Here is a 16,914-nt window from a genome sequence, read left to right on the forward strand (position 1 = left end):
GAAAAAAACAAGCAGTACAGAGAGGCGGCTTGACAGCACCATTTGAAACTGTGCTTGTTTGATTCTTCCTCAAGCATTATGCCTTGGACCAGTGTCCAAGCATGCTATCTGAGGACAAGGATCCTCCAGCCCTGTTCACTCTCTGCATGAAAAATACTTCTCTTTCTGAGCATCTCTTTCTTATGTTAGGATTTAGCTCCAGGCTGAATTAACACAGTTCTGAAGAGTTATTTATTTGTTACATCTCCCTGCTGCCTAGTATTATTTAAGCAAGAATGCATGAGGGCTGAATTAATGGGGCCATGAGCTCACGCCTTTGGCCATGTTCTAGTACGTAAGCTTGAAGGACAATTGGCTTAAACTAACTTAAGAAAGGTATTAATGGCATTGGCACGTCTCACTGATGCTAGGAACTGAAGCTAAAAACAAATTCTCAAAATGCAATTTAGTTTGTATGTTTTTGCTATTTAAAAATACAGAAATGTAAGAAATAGTCCAAAAGGCTGTGGTTGCTTCAGATTTCTCATGCTCACTGTATGTAATCAGTGTAGCTGAATGAAAACATTTTAATGCTTTACTACTGTCCCATAATATTAAACATAATATACAGGTTTCTTTAATGCAGTCCAAATATTTGATGGACGTATCCTCTGCCATAGCTGTCTGTAGGCTGCTATTGAGTTACCTTTGCATACCTTTTTAATAATAGCAGTGGACTGAACAGAGATTTTCTAGTACAGCACTCCGCTCTGAACTCACTTGGGGGAAGAGGTGGAAGTCTGACATGAGAGTCAAACTGAAATAGAGAAATTCCTGCAAAAGCTTTCATACAACACCAGGATAACAGTGCCTCTCAGCACTTTGTAGGAATGCCCTATGCATGGAGGAAGGATAAACATAAAATAAACAGACTAGTCTTGGTTTTTGAGTGATGAAGGAAAGGGCACGCAGGGTGCTGCCTGTTTCTAATTCTTACGTGATTCTGGTAAGTGGAGATGGCCCAAACCCCATTAGGCAGGGGGGAAGGCCTTTGCAAGAGTCCTAACTTAGCACAGAGCTTGCTGAGGCTCTAAGGAAGAATCTAAAAGGTTACATATTTTTGTCTTGAACTTCAACTGCTGCATTTCAGCTGTTCTAAGAGGAAAGAAATTGTAGGCAGTCTGTGTAGAGACCTGACAGAGAGACAGATTAAGAACCCACACCTACAGGTTTGTATTTTTAAGATCCTGATCTGTTGAGTAGAATCCAAAATCCAAAGTGAAACACTGAATCCCATTATCAGGCATGTGAAAAAATAGTTGGATGAACAGGACAGTGAACAGCATATGGAGAAAGAAGCTGACACAGTATGGAGCAGAACACTCTGGCTGTGGTTAAAAGTAAGCACTGTGATAAGGGAGAGATGACTCTTAAAACCTGCACATCAGCTGCCTTTTTCTATTTGGGATTCAAAGCAGAATTTTATTCTGAAGATGTGTACCTCTGCCTTATAGTAAAGCAGCTGGGCTTTGCCCTTTAGTTTAATAAAAAGCCAAAGAGTGCCAGTATTGAAAAAGTCAGAAATTTCTGTGCAATTCTGTACCTGGAAGTCTTTCTTCCTGATTTTACTGAAAACAATCAAACAAAACAAACAAACAAGCAAAAACGTAGCTACAGGTGATGCCAAGATGGCTCTGATGCTTCATAATCAACAGAGTAAAAACACAGGAAGAAAAAAAGCATAGAGGGTGACTTCCACATGAGACAGTCAGTGGTTTTTTGTGGTCTCCTCCTTAAAACAAAGCTGATGCAATGAGGAGAGGAAGCAGAATACTGGAGCCATGACACTTTCACAGTCAGTGCCACATACCTTGACTGTGCTCAGACAAACCAGGAGTAACTACATCTAGGAAAACAGACTCACAAAGAGAAAAGCTGAGTAAAAACCTGAGGTTCCCTTTCCTTTCTTGACTGCCTCAAACATTTTTATGACTACAGCAAGCAATACCATTTCAGAGCCTGCTGACTAAGAACTGGGCACTGTTTAAACGTTAGGGCTTCAAAACAACTGCTTAACAGCTCCCCCCCACACACCCTTTTTTCATCCTTCACACCATTTAAGGCTCCAACTCACATTTTCCATCTTGGCTCCAGCCCTTTGCAGGGGTACTGGCTTCTTCGTAGTTGGAACTTTGGGTGGAGGCCGATGGGGCACAAGTGCTGGTCCTGTCTGTGGGCTCTGAAAGGACAGGGACTTTGTGATGCTGGGAACAGGCTCAGGTTTGGTGAACGTTTGGTTTCGAGTTGGAGCAGGCTTCAGTGCATCTTCCTGTAATCCTGAAAAGCAAAACCAATTAGTGTCTTAGCAGCAAAATACCTCCTTTTACAGTCATGTTTTCCAAAATGTGCATGGTCTAAAGGGCATATACAGTGCTGATGCCCAGAATGCAGGTTTTAGAAAAACAGATCTCTGTGAACCCGTGTCTAGAATTTGTAAGTGACGTTTTGTAAACAGCAATTGAGGAAAACCTTCCCTGTATGAAATCACAGATCACAGAATCATCCGGGTTGGAAGGGACCTCAAGGATCATGTAGTTCCAACCCCCCTGCCTAGCAGGGCCACCAAACACACACATTCAGATCAGGTTGCCCAGGACCCTGTCCAACCTGGCCTTAAACACATCCAAGGACGGGGCATCCACAACCTCCCTGGGCAACTTCATGCCAACATGCAGCGCTGTGTCACCACTGAGCCAAGTGGGTTAAACCACTGCTGGGGTGCAGAAATACTGGGCTCACATTCTGAGCCTCCCTTTGCTCCAGTTCTCTGATCTGGATAAACAAGGTGACAACACTGCTTGCTTCCTGTAAGCAAAGAATTGTAAATGCTAACTAGGGTACAGCACAAGCTATTGAAAGCTATGCTGACTAGGCTGGTTTCCTTACCCAAGCTGATGAAATGAAATTTCAAAATTAACGGGGAGTAAACTTGATTTCAAAGATAAATGTACAGCAGTGTCTGAAGAACAACCATCAAAGTACCTTTATGATATTCCTAATTAAAATGGATTATTCCAGACTGCACTGTGTTTACAAACAAAGGGGTTGTTCTTCTCCTAAACTGAGCACCTTGCAGACTCAGATACTGCTCCCCAATCATAATGCATTCTTTCTTCTTTATACAGCATCAGCAAAAAAAGGCTGCTTGACACTCCAGAGAGCATATTCACACGGCCTAAATTTCCTGCTGAGTTGCCCTTGTGAAAAACTCTCATCTCCATGGCTTTGACATATAGAGAGTATATACTTATAGAGAGTAGCCTTTCTGCACAGATATTTCAGCTAAAGGTACTACAGACTTCTATGCAGGCAGCAACTATACTTGTTATGCAAATGTGAATAAAATCCAGGTTATTTCTCCTACTGCTGTATTTGCTCTATAGCTCAGTTAGAAACAGTGAACATCACTAAGTGGAGCAGCAAATGTAACTCTGAGGTAACACAAGCACTCGATTCCAGCTTTCTTTTAATTTTTCAGACTAGATCTGGACATCAATAATCCAAATGCTCATAGCAACAGGTTCTGCAACAAAATATTCAACTTGAGTTACCTTGGAAAAACAAGGCCAGCATTATCAAAACTGACAGATAACACTAAGAAAAGTCTTGTAAGAATGTGCATGTCCATGTTCAGCAGAGCCTCTGAATAGAAATAAACGCATTTGGGCTATGACAGCAGAAGGATAAATACACCTGCAGAATTCTGTATTTAAAGATTTTTGGAAAGTCCATTAGAAAGCTAGGCTTACCTCCTTTAACTTCCATAAGACATCTGATAGCTTCTTCTGCTTCCTCAGCAGTGGTGGTTTTGATTTGCTTGACATTGTAAGGTTTACTTATTCCAGTACGAACTTTAGGCTTCGATAAAAAATACAAAAATGAGTAATGCTGAATCATTTTTTCTTGTGTACTTGTGATCTTATGGCTAAGCTCACACACCTGTAAAGCTCTGGTTTTGCCAATGGCTGTTCAGAAATCTAGAAATCCTACAGAAATGGTGGAGAGTCTTTTGGCAAGCACTGGGCCTTTGTTATCAGCTGAGGAGAAAGGCAGATAGCTAACTGCCACAGCTGGTCCCTTAGCCATCCCTTGTTCAATGCATTATGGTTTCCATCTAATAAGACAGGTGTGGGGAGGTGTTTCCACATTTGGGTATTGATTTCCCTGTTGACAGGGTGGCAGCCTTGCTGGCACCAGAAGACTTTTCCTGGATGTCAGGCTCTGGGGCATCCCATCAAAACGAGGTAAGAAGAGAATTAAAGCACATTATCATGGTGCTCAAAATTCAAGTTAGCATTCGTCAAAGAACATCATAGAAAATGAACTAGCAGTGCCCTGGATGTGCACCATTCTCTCTCCTTGCTCTTCAGCCTCTCCTTCTTGACAATTTAACACTATTTTTCTCAGGTCCAGATGGTCCTATGGTCTAGTATTACAGTACCACACACTCATCTTAGCATTTCCAGCTCAGGCAGGCAATGGACTTCCTTCCTTATACGACAAAAGCATTACATACTTGATGCTCAATGTCTGCATGGATGGGGGAGATGAAGATGATGCCACATGGCCACACTGAGAGGCAGGACTCACCGGCTGCTGAGGGGCTCCAGGCAGCAGCTTTGCTGTGGCCAGGATGGAGAAGGTGGAGTGGTTTCCTGAAGAGAGGGAACCGTCTGAGGAAGACTTTTTGCCTGATGTTCCAGCTGAAAGAGGAATAAAAATGGCTTGTTGCTCTCAGAAATCTGCAATGACAGATTACTCTCTTTGAAACATGTTTGTGAGAAATGAAAGAGACACTGTCACTGTCCCTGCTCCTCCAGATGACAGGCACATTAGGTAAGACCTTCCTGAGGGACATCAGAGTCCTTCTGCCTGGGCGCCAAGAGGAGCACACTTTGATCTAGAAGGAATAAATGGGCTGAAGCTGTTACTGCCTTAAGTCTAGGATGGAAAAACCTGAACACAAATGAAATCATGAGCTGTTTCAGGAAGGATTTTCCTAGTTAGTCTAACAATTTCTTAGTTAGTCTAACTAACAATTTAGTTAGCTGAGCAATAACGCTGCCTTCCAGGCATAGAAGTACTAATGCCAGCATTGTCACTTCTGTACAACAGACTCAGAAATGAACAGGAATAATGCTGAAGAACTCATCTTCCAGCAACGAGTCTGACAAAACCTTTGAATTAAGACTGAAAAATATGAATATAGGGCTGCAAAAACCAATACAGTGTACAGCTTGTGTCACACTGAAGACCCAGATAATTATCTGGATTTAGCAATTGGCATTCTATCAAAAGCAGCTATAAGAACATGAGCAATGTAGTACTGACAACTTCTTGGGTGAGTAGAACTCAGGTAAACAGCACCATTGTGCTTCACTGAACATGAAAATGAGCAAGAGCTACTTGCAAAGTAAAGTAGAAAAGGCCAAATAGTACAGAATAAGCATTTTGTCAAAGCTTTTAAAAAGAAGATTACAGTTAAGTCAGACACAAGGAAATATAAGAAAGCACCCAGCAACTTTCTAAGCCAGCAGGCATAAATAATGGTATTTATTGTGACAAAGCAGCAGGTCAACTTGTTGAACTGAGTGATGAGTTAAGTGTTGTCATACTGTACTCACTAAAGCATGGAGCCTTTCTTTAAGGAATACCTGTCACCCTAAAAACAGACTTCCCCCATTGCTAGGTTGGCCGTAGGCAGACTAAAACAGACTGGGAAGCAAACAGAGCAGCAGCTTGACATTTCAAAACAATGTCATCTTCTTCATCACCCAGAGATGGCAGGCAAAACTGTTCAGCTGAGGCCAACACTATGTAAAAGAAAGTTAAACTCACCAGGAGGAGGAGGCCTCTGGGGGGGCTGGAGTGGGCGAGGCCTATTAGGAACAGACAGAGACCTGCTTGGAGACCTGCGGTGATGCTCCCCGCTTGCCTCCAGGTCCAGCTTCAAATCAACCAGGTCTGCATCATCTAGGGCAATTTCAGAAAGGATCCATGTCAGACACTTGCTGAAGAGCATGCACCAAATCTGGGCCATCTGTAGAGAGGCAATGACGAATGGCCATCCCGAGCCAGGTATCTCAGCAACAGCACGCTGCTTCTTTCATCCTGTTTGCTCCTCTGGAATAGCTCCCTGCTCCCACCTGAGAAACATCTACCCAACCTTATGTCAAATGTTTCCCTCTCTCCTTTTCCAGCATTTGTTAACTGTTCCTGCTGACGCACAGACTGCCTGCATCTGATTTCTGGGTTACTGCTCACCTCGTTACATTGAAAGCTTTTCACAGGCAGACTTCAGTGACCTGGCATCATTCAAACTCAGGCACAGCAGCCATGGGAAAGTGAGTCACGATCAGTTCCCTATTCTTCCCTCATGAAGGCCGCAATTATCTCTGAAGATTAAGCAACCTTCCTTGCTCAGAACTGTTTTTGTGTCTCAAAAAGATCTATCTGAATCACTCCCTCATTAAATCTCTATGCTTTCCAGCACTGTTTCATTACAGGTACACCTGCCTCAATGTGATAACCCTCAGATGCACCTGAAATGACTGTGCTATTGCACTTTCACTCTCTCTAATGGATGGAGAGGAGTAGAGATGGCTTTCAGCTCCCAGCCAACTGCACTGGGGGCTTTCACCTCAATTGTCTCACCTCCTTCCCCTACCCAGCCTTGCAGAAATGGCCTCTAGGGCTCCAGAACCCACTTGGTTTAGTTTTGTCCCTGTGGTTTGGAGAGGAGGGGGAAGGAATTGACAAGCAGCAGTCTTTCCTGCTTTAGGCATTCGTAGACGAGTTCCTGTTTTTCAGAAAGTTGTACTCTCCAGGGAATGCTGAGCTGCCTCACACTTTCCTGCTCCCACTCAGCACCAGATGGCAGCCACAGAGACACAGCCTGTGATCTGCCCAGCCTGCCCCCCCTTCCTTCTACATTTTCTCTAAGCAGCAGATATGGCCTCATCAGTATGATCCGAGGTGCCATGCAGATGCCTAAAGGCACAGCTGGAAATTCTGGCAGTAATACTGAGCACAAGACAAAAATCAGCCACCGCACTATTCCTCCTGCTTAAAGGCTGCTGGGTTTTGGCAACGGCTCTCAGGAACGTCTGACCTCAGAAACACTCATGCACACTAATGTGCTCCTGTCCTTGGTTTCTTCTGCATCCAGAACCAGCCCTACAGCCATCATACCTTTGACAGGAAGCGCTCAGGCAGAACTGAGGCATCTGGAATTGCAGAGACTTTCAAGATGGACTGAATACATCATATTTTGACTTTGCAAGATCAGCCTCTCAAACTCCTTCAAACTATATTCTGTAGCCTCCTACATACTTTTTATATATTTTTTGTGTGTGAAGAAGAGCTAGTGCAGTTGAGAGGAATGCCTGCAATTCTCTGTAGTGTAATGAATCATCACATCAAATAGTAGGCCAGAGCTGTTTGGAGGGCAAGCCATCTCATAGCACAAAGTGATAGTTTTCACTGTATTTAATAATGACAGATTACTCATTGGCTCAGGGCTAAGTTTCTGGGTCTGTCTATACACTGCACTCAGCATACAGCTTAAGGTAGGTCAGAAAGCTGTATATCGCTGTGATTGTTTGGAATGTCTGCCTGTGTAAACTTAAGAATTTCGTTTAATCTTTATGAACTCTGCTTCTGACTCAGCCTTTAAAGGCATTAGAGTTTTCACTTTTATGTCAGAAGATTCTCTTCTATGAGAGTGCAGAAAGAGCTTCTGAATCACCTGCTAATGGCAATGAAGTGTTTAAGATGCAACCCAGCCTGTTTCAGCTTGGCCACTGAGGCCTGTCCTGATCACATGCCAATGTAATAAGGCTGCAGTGTGGCTAGTTCTTGCTGCAGTTTGTAGATGGAAAGCTGTTGTTATGAAGAGAATACTTTACAGAATAATTTCTTAATAATGTATAAACAAGCCAGGTGACCAGAAAAACAGAGCGGTGTATTTGCAAAGCTCTGGAAGAATGAATATACCTGTAGTATGAACCTCAGCTCCTTCAGAAATATAAATAAAATAGAAGCAAAGAGAAATCTTAACCTTTGAAGTTGGTTGTTTGAACACAACTTCCTGAACAGCCCGGCTTGCTCCAGTCTGTGCTGCCACAGCTACAGCTCAACAGACAGAACACAGCTCATCACCAAATCAACAGCAATTCTTGGATTTGACTTTGCTCTGGCCCTTACCAATAAGGAAATAAAGTACAGATGATTTTGTATTTTATGTCCTGGTGCTGTACAATATCAAATGAATTAAAAGAAATTTATTAAGACTCTAAAAGGAAACTGGCATTTCTCAGCACTACCACCTTGCCCTGGGCTGGAATGAAGTAAGATCTAAGCTTTATTATTTGTATGGCTGTGTTGCCTAGGTTACAATCACACGCTCAATAGTTGTTGAGCACTGCATGAACATGTATCAAAAAGATAATCATCATCTTCAAGAGACCTACAATCAAATATAAACGAATAAGAAAATACAGACTAAAGGAGAATAAGCAACAAGTGTTCAGGTGTTATTTAAGGAACATACACAATTTACCTTTATACAGCCGTGAGTTTTGTCCAGATTTGGTTGAAAGAGCTGTGGATGAAAGGTGTCCAGAACCATCAGGCAAATATTCTGCTGCGTCTGCTTCCAGGTGTTGACACAAAGCATCATCTAAATACTCATCTTCATCCTCCACTATATCACCTGAATTAAAATATTAAATAACACAGACTTCATGAAAAAGTACATAAATGAATTGAACATACATAATGGGCAGGCTTCTTTTATAATCCATGGGTTCATTACAGTTCTATTTAGACAACTGTACCACACATTGGATTTGCTGACATATTCTGTTAACACTACACTGATAGGCCAATCTTAGCAATACTTCTCTGGCCAGGAACAGTGCTGGGTCACAGTTTTATTTACAATCCTCTTTTTAAGCGGTGTGGCTTCACTGCAAATTAAAATACCAGCAACACTCAAATTCTGTGCAATTAAAGCCGGGAAAACAACTTCTCACAATTTACCTTACAAACCTGCTACTCACCTTCTGAATCATAGTCCAAACTCGAGAAGTCAAAATTTTCTTCCAAAAGACAGGAATTTGCAGTGGGGGACATGGGGACAACACTGTCCCGTTTCCGAGCTATTTCCTCCTGAAGTCCCTTCAGCCAGTCCTTAGTTTTGGGACGGATCTTCACTGTCCTGCCTCTGACCTAACACAAAGAATTATTTCCCCTTTGGCAAGCAGGGCACAAAACAAAAACCTGAGCAAGTTAAGTGTTGCTGCTTGCTTGTAAGCAATATAACTAACGCTTCATCTTCGATAATAAACAAAAAGGAAGCACACTTTATACCCTCATAACAATTTTTCAGACTGTAATGATATTCTTGAAAGAAAAGCTTCAAAGCTCATTAGGAGATGCTGCTGCATTTGGGGGTTAATTGAGAAAGAAGCAAAGTATCAGCTATGTATGAAAATGATGCTGTGATATTCATAATGGAGTGGGAGGGTTCCTTTTTTTAAAGCTACTGACTAAAACACACAGAACCTCGTTACCTGCTGCCATCTGTAAGGAGGTTCTGCTCAGAAAATCTCAGATATGAGAGTCAATGTACTGCCTGATTGATAGTTGATACAAAGATTAAGACGGCAGCTGATTGTATGCGTTACTCCATGACATTTAGGGTAACAGATATCCAAAATAGTGTCTTTGCCAGCACTACTAGCTTGGAAAGTTCCTGACTGGTTCCTAGCCCCTTCACACATTGTGCATATCCAATAGTGTTCGATCCTGTGCTATAATTAAATCAGTGAAATGAGCCAAATTAAAAGATAAAACTCCAAATATGAAAGAACAACAACAGTTAAATCCACTGCTTCAGTATTGAGTTTACAGTGCAGCTCCACACAGTCAGCATAAAGGATGGGGGTGATAAATTGTAGTGTATATGTGTGGGAAGGAAGAACAAGGGATTAGAATATAAATTCCTTACAGCTAATGCTGCACTTGCCACAGAGGGCAATGAATCATGTTGTTCTAGCTTGGGAGAAGGAGTTTAGAGGTACACTTAAAGGAAACAAAAATCTCTAAACAACAATCTTGAGCATGCTTTGGCAACAGTATAAAGGCACAGCCTCTAGAGCTTCAAGTGCCAAAGGAATGGCCAAGTCCACGTATTTTGCAGTGGTATCCCAAAGCACTGCTTAGGAACTCCAAGAAAAGTTACTTTCTGCCCTTCGGAAACTGAAATACTACGTTAACATTAAGAAGTTCAGCAGCTGGGAAAGCCAAGGACTTTGTGAGCATGCAGGTTCTTCGGATAAAGTTAGTTAAATTTCTAACTAAATTAAGTATCTCATTCTAAGCAACCACCTTTGAGAAACCTGGTATGAGATCATTATGGTAAGTATGAGATGGTCTTACTTTGATACCATCTATATCCATAACACGAAGTGCTGACTTGCTGTCTGCAAATGTTACCAGCATTTGGCCTCCACTGATCCTAGTGAAAAAAGACAGAGGAGAGAAAACAGTGCACTTCACCAGTGAGTAAAAAACCTTAAATGCAACCACGGTCACTTTGTTGAGCCATTTATTTGGCTCCAGCTTCATTTTACTCATAACCACATTTTGGAGAGAAGCAAGCAACCTACGAATCCCTGCTGAGCTCCTCCCCTTCCCCCCTCCTCCTCTGTGTGACCCCACCTGTTACTGGATCATCCCTGAAGAAGCGTAACACACCTTGGCAGCTGTTGACAGGATATCCAGTCCAATAACTACATTCCCTTACAACTTTCCTTGGCATACTCCTCCTCAACCTCAGAGGACACATGATGTCCCAAAGATTTTTACATCATCAAGCTGTCTAGTGAGTGTGAAAGAGTGCTGGAAGAAAGCACAACTCCTCAGGGGAAGTGAAGCGCGGCCAGAGGAGCAGCCAGCAGAAGCAATGCACCTAAGCAATGCCTAGATTATTTCTTTAGCAGGCTGACAAGAAAGAAAAGATATCCAAAATATATATATTTCATTTCTAATGAAGAACTAAACATAATGGAATTTCATGTACTGCTTTCCACTAAAAAATGGATTCTGTCTGGATATAAAGGGAATTGCTAGTCTGCGTTTTTTAACATGATAACCACCTGAAATCCCAAATTTACCTGACCAGAACAACAGTGCCATAATCCTCAAACATCCGCATAAGCTCTGTACGCAGGTCCTCAGGAAAATCATTTTTCTCTTCTGGCACTGGTGATAGCAGATTTACCACTACTGTGGCATCCAGTGGTCCCTGGAAAGATGACACTTCCTGGAAAACACTCTCACGAGCTCCTTCATTGACTTCCTGGACTTCCACTTCTACAATAGCTAACACAGGCCTACAAGAAATAAAGGAGAAACACCTATTTAAAATTAAAAGCAACATTGCCCAATTGCCACTTACATAAAGTTAAAAACAATTCTATACATCTCTGATCATTTTTAAGTCCACAGTGTCAAAGTCCATTACAAATAATTAGTTAATCACTTCCTTCTTAGGCATACCAGGCTTACTGTGTATGCTCTACACAGAAAGAGAAGCAGAACAAATTACTTAAAGTCTCACTGGAAGATAGCACTGTGGTGCTGGAAATTTGGGAGTCTAATGGATTCCTTCATTTCTCCTACAGAGAAAAATCACGCCTTGAACACTGTTAACTGTATTTACCAGTTCTTCATTAACTGAGTGTAGCAGTGAGGACACACCACAGATAAATTCAAATAACAACTGCATGCAGCAGTCCTAGCAAACCTCTAGTCTAAGATTACCAGAATACTTTGCTCCTTTTTAACTAGCCATCTCCCAGAGCCCCTGCAGAACAGGAAGGCCATCTATTCTGCTAAGCATGGCCACACAAAGATGCCTGTCTTCCAAAAATTAAGGACTAAGTACTCTAAGGGTTCAATGTGGCAACAAACAGAACAAAACAGCTCAGTTTGAAGGGACTTTCAGTGAACAACTAGTCTTAGTGCCTGACCACTTCAGAGCTAACCAAAAGTCAAAGCATATTATGAAGAGCACTGCCTTGACAACTGACAGGACGAGCACCTCCCTAGGAAGCCCATTCCAGTGTTTCACCATCCTCATGGTAAAAGAATGTTTCCTAGTATCCAGCCTGAGCCTCCCATGGTGCAGCACTGTGCTGTTCCATCATGACCAGGGAACAGAGCTCAGCATCTCTCTCTGCATTTTGCCTACTCAGGGAGTTGCAGAGGGCAAGAGTTCACTTCTTGGCTGCCTCTTCTCCAGACTGGACAGCCCAGGTCTTTGTTCTCAATCTCTCCTCACAGCACGTGCCTTCCTGCCTGTCACTGGCTTTGTTGCCCTCTTTTGGATGCTTACAAGGGCCTTAATATCTTTTGCATTTTGACATGCTGACGTGTTTGCTACACAGCAATACAATTAGCCAACACAACAAACTTGCTTCTTCAGCAGTTTCTTGCTTATTACCTCTTTGCGTGTTAGATCTAAACACAACTGGGAAAGATGTCTGAAAGACTAAAGCTTGTCTCATCTCCATGAATGCCATCTACATTCTCAGAATTCCACCCGCACACACAGAGTAGTAACTGGAAAGGCTGCTTCTAACTTTCAGAATTGCTATTTTCTACTTGCAAGTTTACCAGAATGTCTGAATAGGAGAGCCAAGCTAAAAAGTAAAAAGAGAGAAAAATAATGCAGAGGAAATGTTAGCTATTTCTATTAGCACAGTGAATCGTTATGCATTACCATATGCCACAACGATACAGCCAAGCCTTTTTTCTAGCACAAACCTTGGGAAAGCAAAGCTGCTGACTGTAATTTTTTTTTACAGTTGAGCCCACTGAAATAGAAAACCAATGTACAAGAGCCATGTTTCACAGATTGCATCCTCAGGGTCCTGTAAAATGAGTGCAGCAGTTCCACCGCTTTGTGGAACACAGCAATGTCAAAGCCCTGACACAGAGAAGTTGATTGCATGAGGTGTGTTCTCTCATTGCTGGAGGGATACAGTACAGTCCTCACATGTGAAGACACCATGAGAAGCACAGAGACAGCTGCCGTGGATCACCGAGCCTACAATGAGGAGCAATATTGTACTGCTTCCAGAAGGGCTGAATGAGTGCGACAAAGATATTATGAGTACAAGAGCATTTCCAAGGTGTATTTATTACAGAATTTGTTTCAGAGAAGTGAAGTAGTGACAAGTTCAAGGAAGAATGTTCATTTATTTCCTCAGAGAGAAGCTAATGATTTGGTATCACAGAATCCTTAGAGTTGGGAGGGACCTTTAAAGGTCATCTAGTCCAGCTCCCTTGCAATGGACAGGGACAGCCAGGGGCACTGTTCTTTGTTTTCACATCCATCTCCAATCTCCACTTATAAGGGCAGCCCAAAAGTTTAATACTTTTTCTTTGAAGAGGTCTTTGAAGTGGCCCTATAAACACAGTTTACGCCTCTCCAGGCCACACTGTCCCACACAGGACTTTCCACCATGGTAAACATCCCACCATGAGGAAAAAGAAAATAAATATAACAAACCACCAAACGAAACTAAACAAAGAACAACAAAAAAACCTCCAGACTAGGGAACAGAAATTAAGCGTGTGGTGTCTGCTACAATCAGACTCAATTCTATGCTCTGAAGGTACCATTCAGTATGACACATTCTGGCCTTCTAGAACTTCTGATTATTTGCTTAGGACTTTACCTGTGGTCAGATGCCTGTAGCTCAGCTCTCCCGTAGTACATCAAGGCTCCAGGGGTCCAGGTGTGTCTGACTTTAGTTTCTGCACTCAGATCACTGTCTAGAAGATTAATCTCTCCAGCTGTGCAGCACAAAACATCATTTGAAACTCACTTACAGCTGTTTTTACCAACAATGAAGAGATAGTTTATTAGGATGTGCTTCACAGATCCTAGCAGTGAGACGTGTTATTTTGTTACCAGCAAAATGGCAACCTGAATGTCACTCAATCACTTGCACAATCTGTGTTGATCAAGGGTCATATTAGTATTTTTCTCCCTACTCCCCTTCTGAGCATAGAAAGAAGTATTTGTGAAATACACTGCATACCTGAACAGTACATGCAGAGCGAAGAGAAAGGAGAGACCAAATACTTATGCTATAACGCATTAAAGCAACAGAAAGCTCTCTGGACGCTATGCTAGAGTGGGGTTTTACATCATTGTCAGTAATAGTAAAGTTTTTAGGTCACTTTTTGGGCTAATGGATAATTATTTCTTGCCTGCAGAGCTGGAAATGAAAAAAAAAAAAAAAAAATACAAAAAAAAATCAAAAAAAAAAAAAAAAAACTTAGAAGCAGAAGAGTAGCTTTGCCATCAGTAGAAAAGGAAAGGATCTATGGCAGCTATGGTGACACACTGATTAGAAAAATTTTGCAGGGCTGGGAAGTTGCATAAACAGATAGCAAAATACCCACATGAGCTAGCCCACGTGCAGGGTCTAGCTGCAAGCTCTAAAGCAAGGAACCTGCAGGGAACCACTTCTACATGGTGTGGGCTCTTGCAGACATGCTAGATGGAGTACACATAGAACATGGGATCCATTGGCTCAAGTCCTCCCAGGCATTAGTCTTACCATACAAAATAAAGAACATGCTTTGAAAATGCTGAAGGGTTTTCCTTCTTCTGAAATGAAGAACAGTCAGCCCAAGATGGATGCTCACTGTTCTAACTTCATTACTGTGTCTCCTACACTTTTCCTTTTCCAGAATACATCTCTGTAAATGGTTTAGGCTCTTCATTTTACTTTTTCTTTCCCAAAGTAATTGTGAATAAATCTGTATCACATCAACATGTATTCACTGATTGCTGTAGTTTTGCTTTGTAGTTTTCACACTTAGAAGTACTCATGGTATGTCTTGGATTCCAAGCAGAAGTTCCCTGGCATTATGTTTTTTATGTGAAGTTATGCAGATTTTATGAACACCTGAACACAGATACTCCTGCAGACTGAGAGGACAGTTATAAAAATTGTCACTGGAGACACAAAGAAATATTTTGTCTTTTTGCTACTGTATTCCCTGAAAAACAAATCAAAATTCTGTATGGATATCTGTTGTACTGGCCACACCTGATCTCCAAGTACTTTATAAGCACTAGTTACTGAAATCTCCCCAAACTCAAGAAACTGACAGAAACATTCCTAGAGTTACTAAGGCACAAGAAGATACAGAAAAGTGCTTACACAACTACCGAGGACAAGACAAACAACAAATCTATCCTTTATCAACATGGGAACTTTATGTGGAGTAATGATTCTGCTGAAAAGCAAGAGAATAACTTCTAGATTATCACAGGTGGGTTGCTGTCAGTTCCTCAGCTAGCTCCTAGCACATTTTCAATCTGTAGCATGAAGCCTTTGTTCACCCACTCAAAAATTAAGGGCTGTCTCTGTGAGTTATTCCAATGAAGCTGAAATACATCTGCTTTAGCTAAGACATTGCCATTTGAGTACGCCTAAGTGACACATGCAGCTCTTGCAGCCCAAAATTCCTAAACTCTCTCTCCTTATGTGGGTTTTGGATCAAAATGAAATTTGAAATTTTCAAATAAGGGAAGAGAAAAAAGCCTACGCACCTGTTTTTTCAAAAGGCAATTTCTTTCTCCACCAAAGAACTCGGTCAGTCCAAGCCGGGGTTCTGCACTTGTCACTTGTGTCGTAAGCCTCTGACCCCACGTCATATTTATATGTTGGTCCAAAATTAATAGTCCCTTCATGGAAGTCTTTAAAAATCTATGGAAAGAAGTACCCTTTCTTTGACTGAGTTATAGATGAAGTAGGTGCCACTGTGCTCTACCAACTTTTTTTGTGAATAAACAACATTCCGATTTTTAAACAGATTACTACATTCATGTACTACAAATAAATGTCTGAGAAGAACGTTTCCCTCTCTCAAAGAATTAGACCAAGCCAATACACCGGTATTCAAGAAAACAACAACTTCAAAACGTAAACAAATAAGACACGTTGCCTTACTTTTCCACTGGATTTTTGCTGTTGTAGTTGATCAAATTCCATCAGCGTTTTCCAATCTTGACGTTTGAGAAAATAAAAGACTTCCTCGTATGTTAGATCAAGGCGATAGTTAAAATCACCACACCAGAAGACATAGTCATGAGAGAACACATTCCGTCCCTAGTTTAGAGAATACAGTTAGCATTAAATCACACTTAGGAAAAGAACTTTTAAGTGCACTGAAATACACAATGGAGTCTTTGAATTACTAAATACCAGATCACGTACTTCCCATATCCTACATACTAAAATCCATTTCAAAAAAGACTACTTCCTTCACTGTCTTTTGTGCCCCACTGAGCTGAATTTTGTAAACAAGAGTATCAGATTTCCTCTGTTTTCTGAAGGTATGCCTAAGCTGGGAACCCCAGTTTTAAATTCACAATTTGGCTGAATGCATGAATATAAAAGAAAATTGGTTTGTTTGTAACACATTTCACATACGTACACTTACTCATTCTAAGTAAAGCACAAGATGCACCACACTACCAAAACACATTCACAGCAACAAAGGTCTTGATTAAGAATGAGCTCCAAATTTGACCTTAGGTGCACACTGCCATAGTTTTTTAAATATACTGGAATAAACCATCACTAGAAATTCACTCCAGTCCTACGCTTAATATCCTATATTCTATGCAGTCATTTTCTTTTAGTCAAGCTATAAACCGCCAAAATCCTCTAAACGCCTCTAAAACAGCTGTAGCTGTCACAGCACTAGAGGGCACTCTTTATATGTATTTCACACACAAGGTACATTCAATTACTTCAAGTGTAGAGGACATAAAATAGC

At 41.5% G+C, this 16,914-nt stretch overlaps 1 protein-coding gene across 5 annotated transcripts in view; it reads right to left on the bottom strand.

Moving 5' to 3' along the window:
• The window catches only part of SYNJ2 (synaptojanin 2), a 68,377-nt gene that overhangs the window by 1,251 nt on the left and 50,212 nt on the right, over positions 1-16,914 (bottom strand). For 4 of the 5 annotated variants that reach the window (XM_042813208.1, XM_042813192.1, XM_042813218.1 and 1 more), the window contains 11 exons: positions 16,083-16,241; positions 15,683-15,839; positions 13,791-13,908; positions 11,220-11,438; positions 10,483-10,561; positions 9,102-9,270; positions 8,600-8,752; positions 5,878-6,012; positions 4,630-4,742; positions 3,789-3,897; positions 2,114-2,316 (listed from right to left, as the gene is read on the bottom strand). In XM_042813208.1, the coding sequence (XP_042669142.1) occupies positions 2,114-2,316; positions 3,789-3,897; positions 4,630-4,742; positions 5,878-6,012; positions 8,600-8,752; positions 9,102-9,270; positions 10,483-10,561; positions 11,220-11,438; positions 13,791-13,908; positions 15,683-15,839; positions 16,083-16,241 (1,614 nt within the window). The remainder of the gene's footprint in view (positions 1-2,113; positions 2,317-3,788; positions 3,898-4,629; positions 4,743-5,877; positions 6,013-8,599; positions 8,753-9,101; positions 9,271-10,482; positions 10,562-11,219; positions 11,439-13,790; positions 13,909-15,682; positions 15,840-16,082; positions 16,242-16,914) is intronic. The other variant, XM_042813199.1, reaches the window with a different exon arrangement.

The sequence above is a fragment of the Centrocercus urophasianus genome, unplaced genomic scaffold (assembly GCF_019232065.1).
Source record: "Centrocercus urophasianus isolate 14NV4802_14NV808 unplaced genomic scaffold, USGS_Curo_1.0 seq_10, whole genome shotgun sequence".
Lineage (NCBI taxonomy): Eukaryota > Metazoa > Chordata > Aves > Galliformes > Phasianidae > Centrocercus > Centrocercus urophasianus.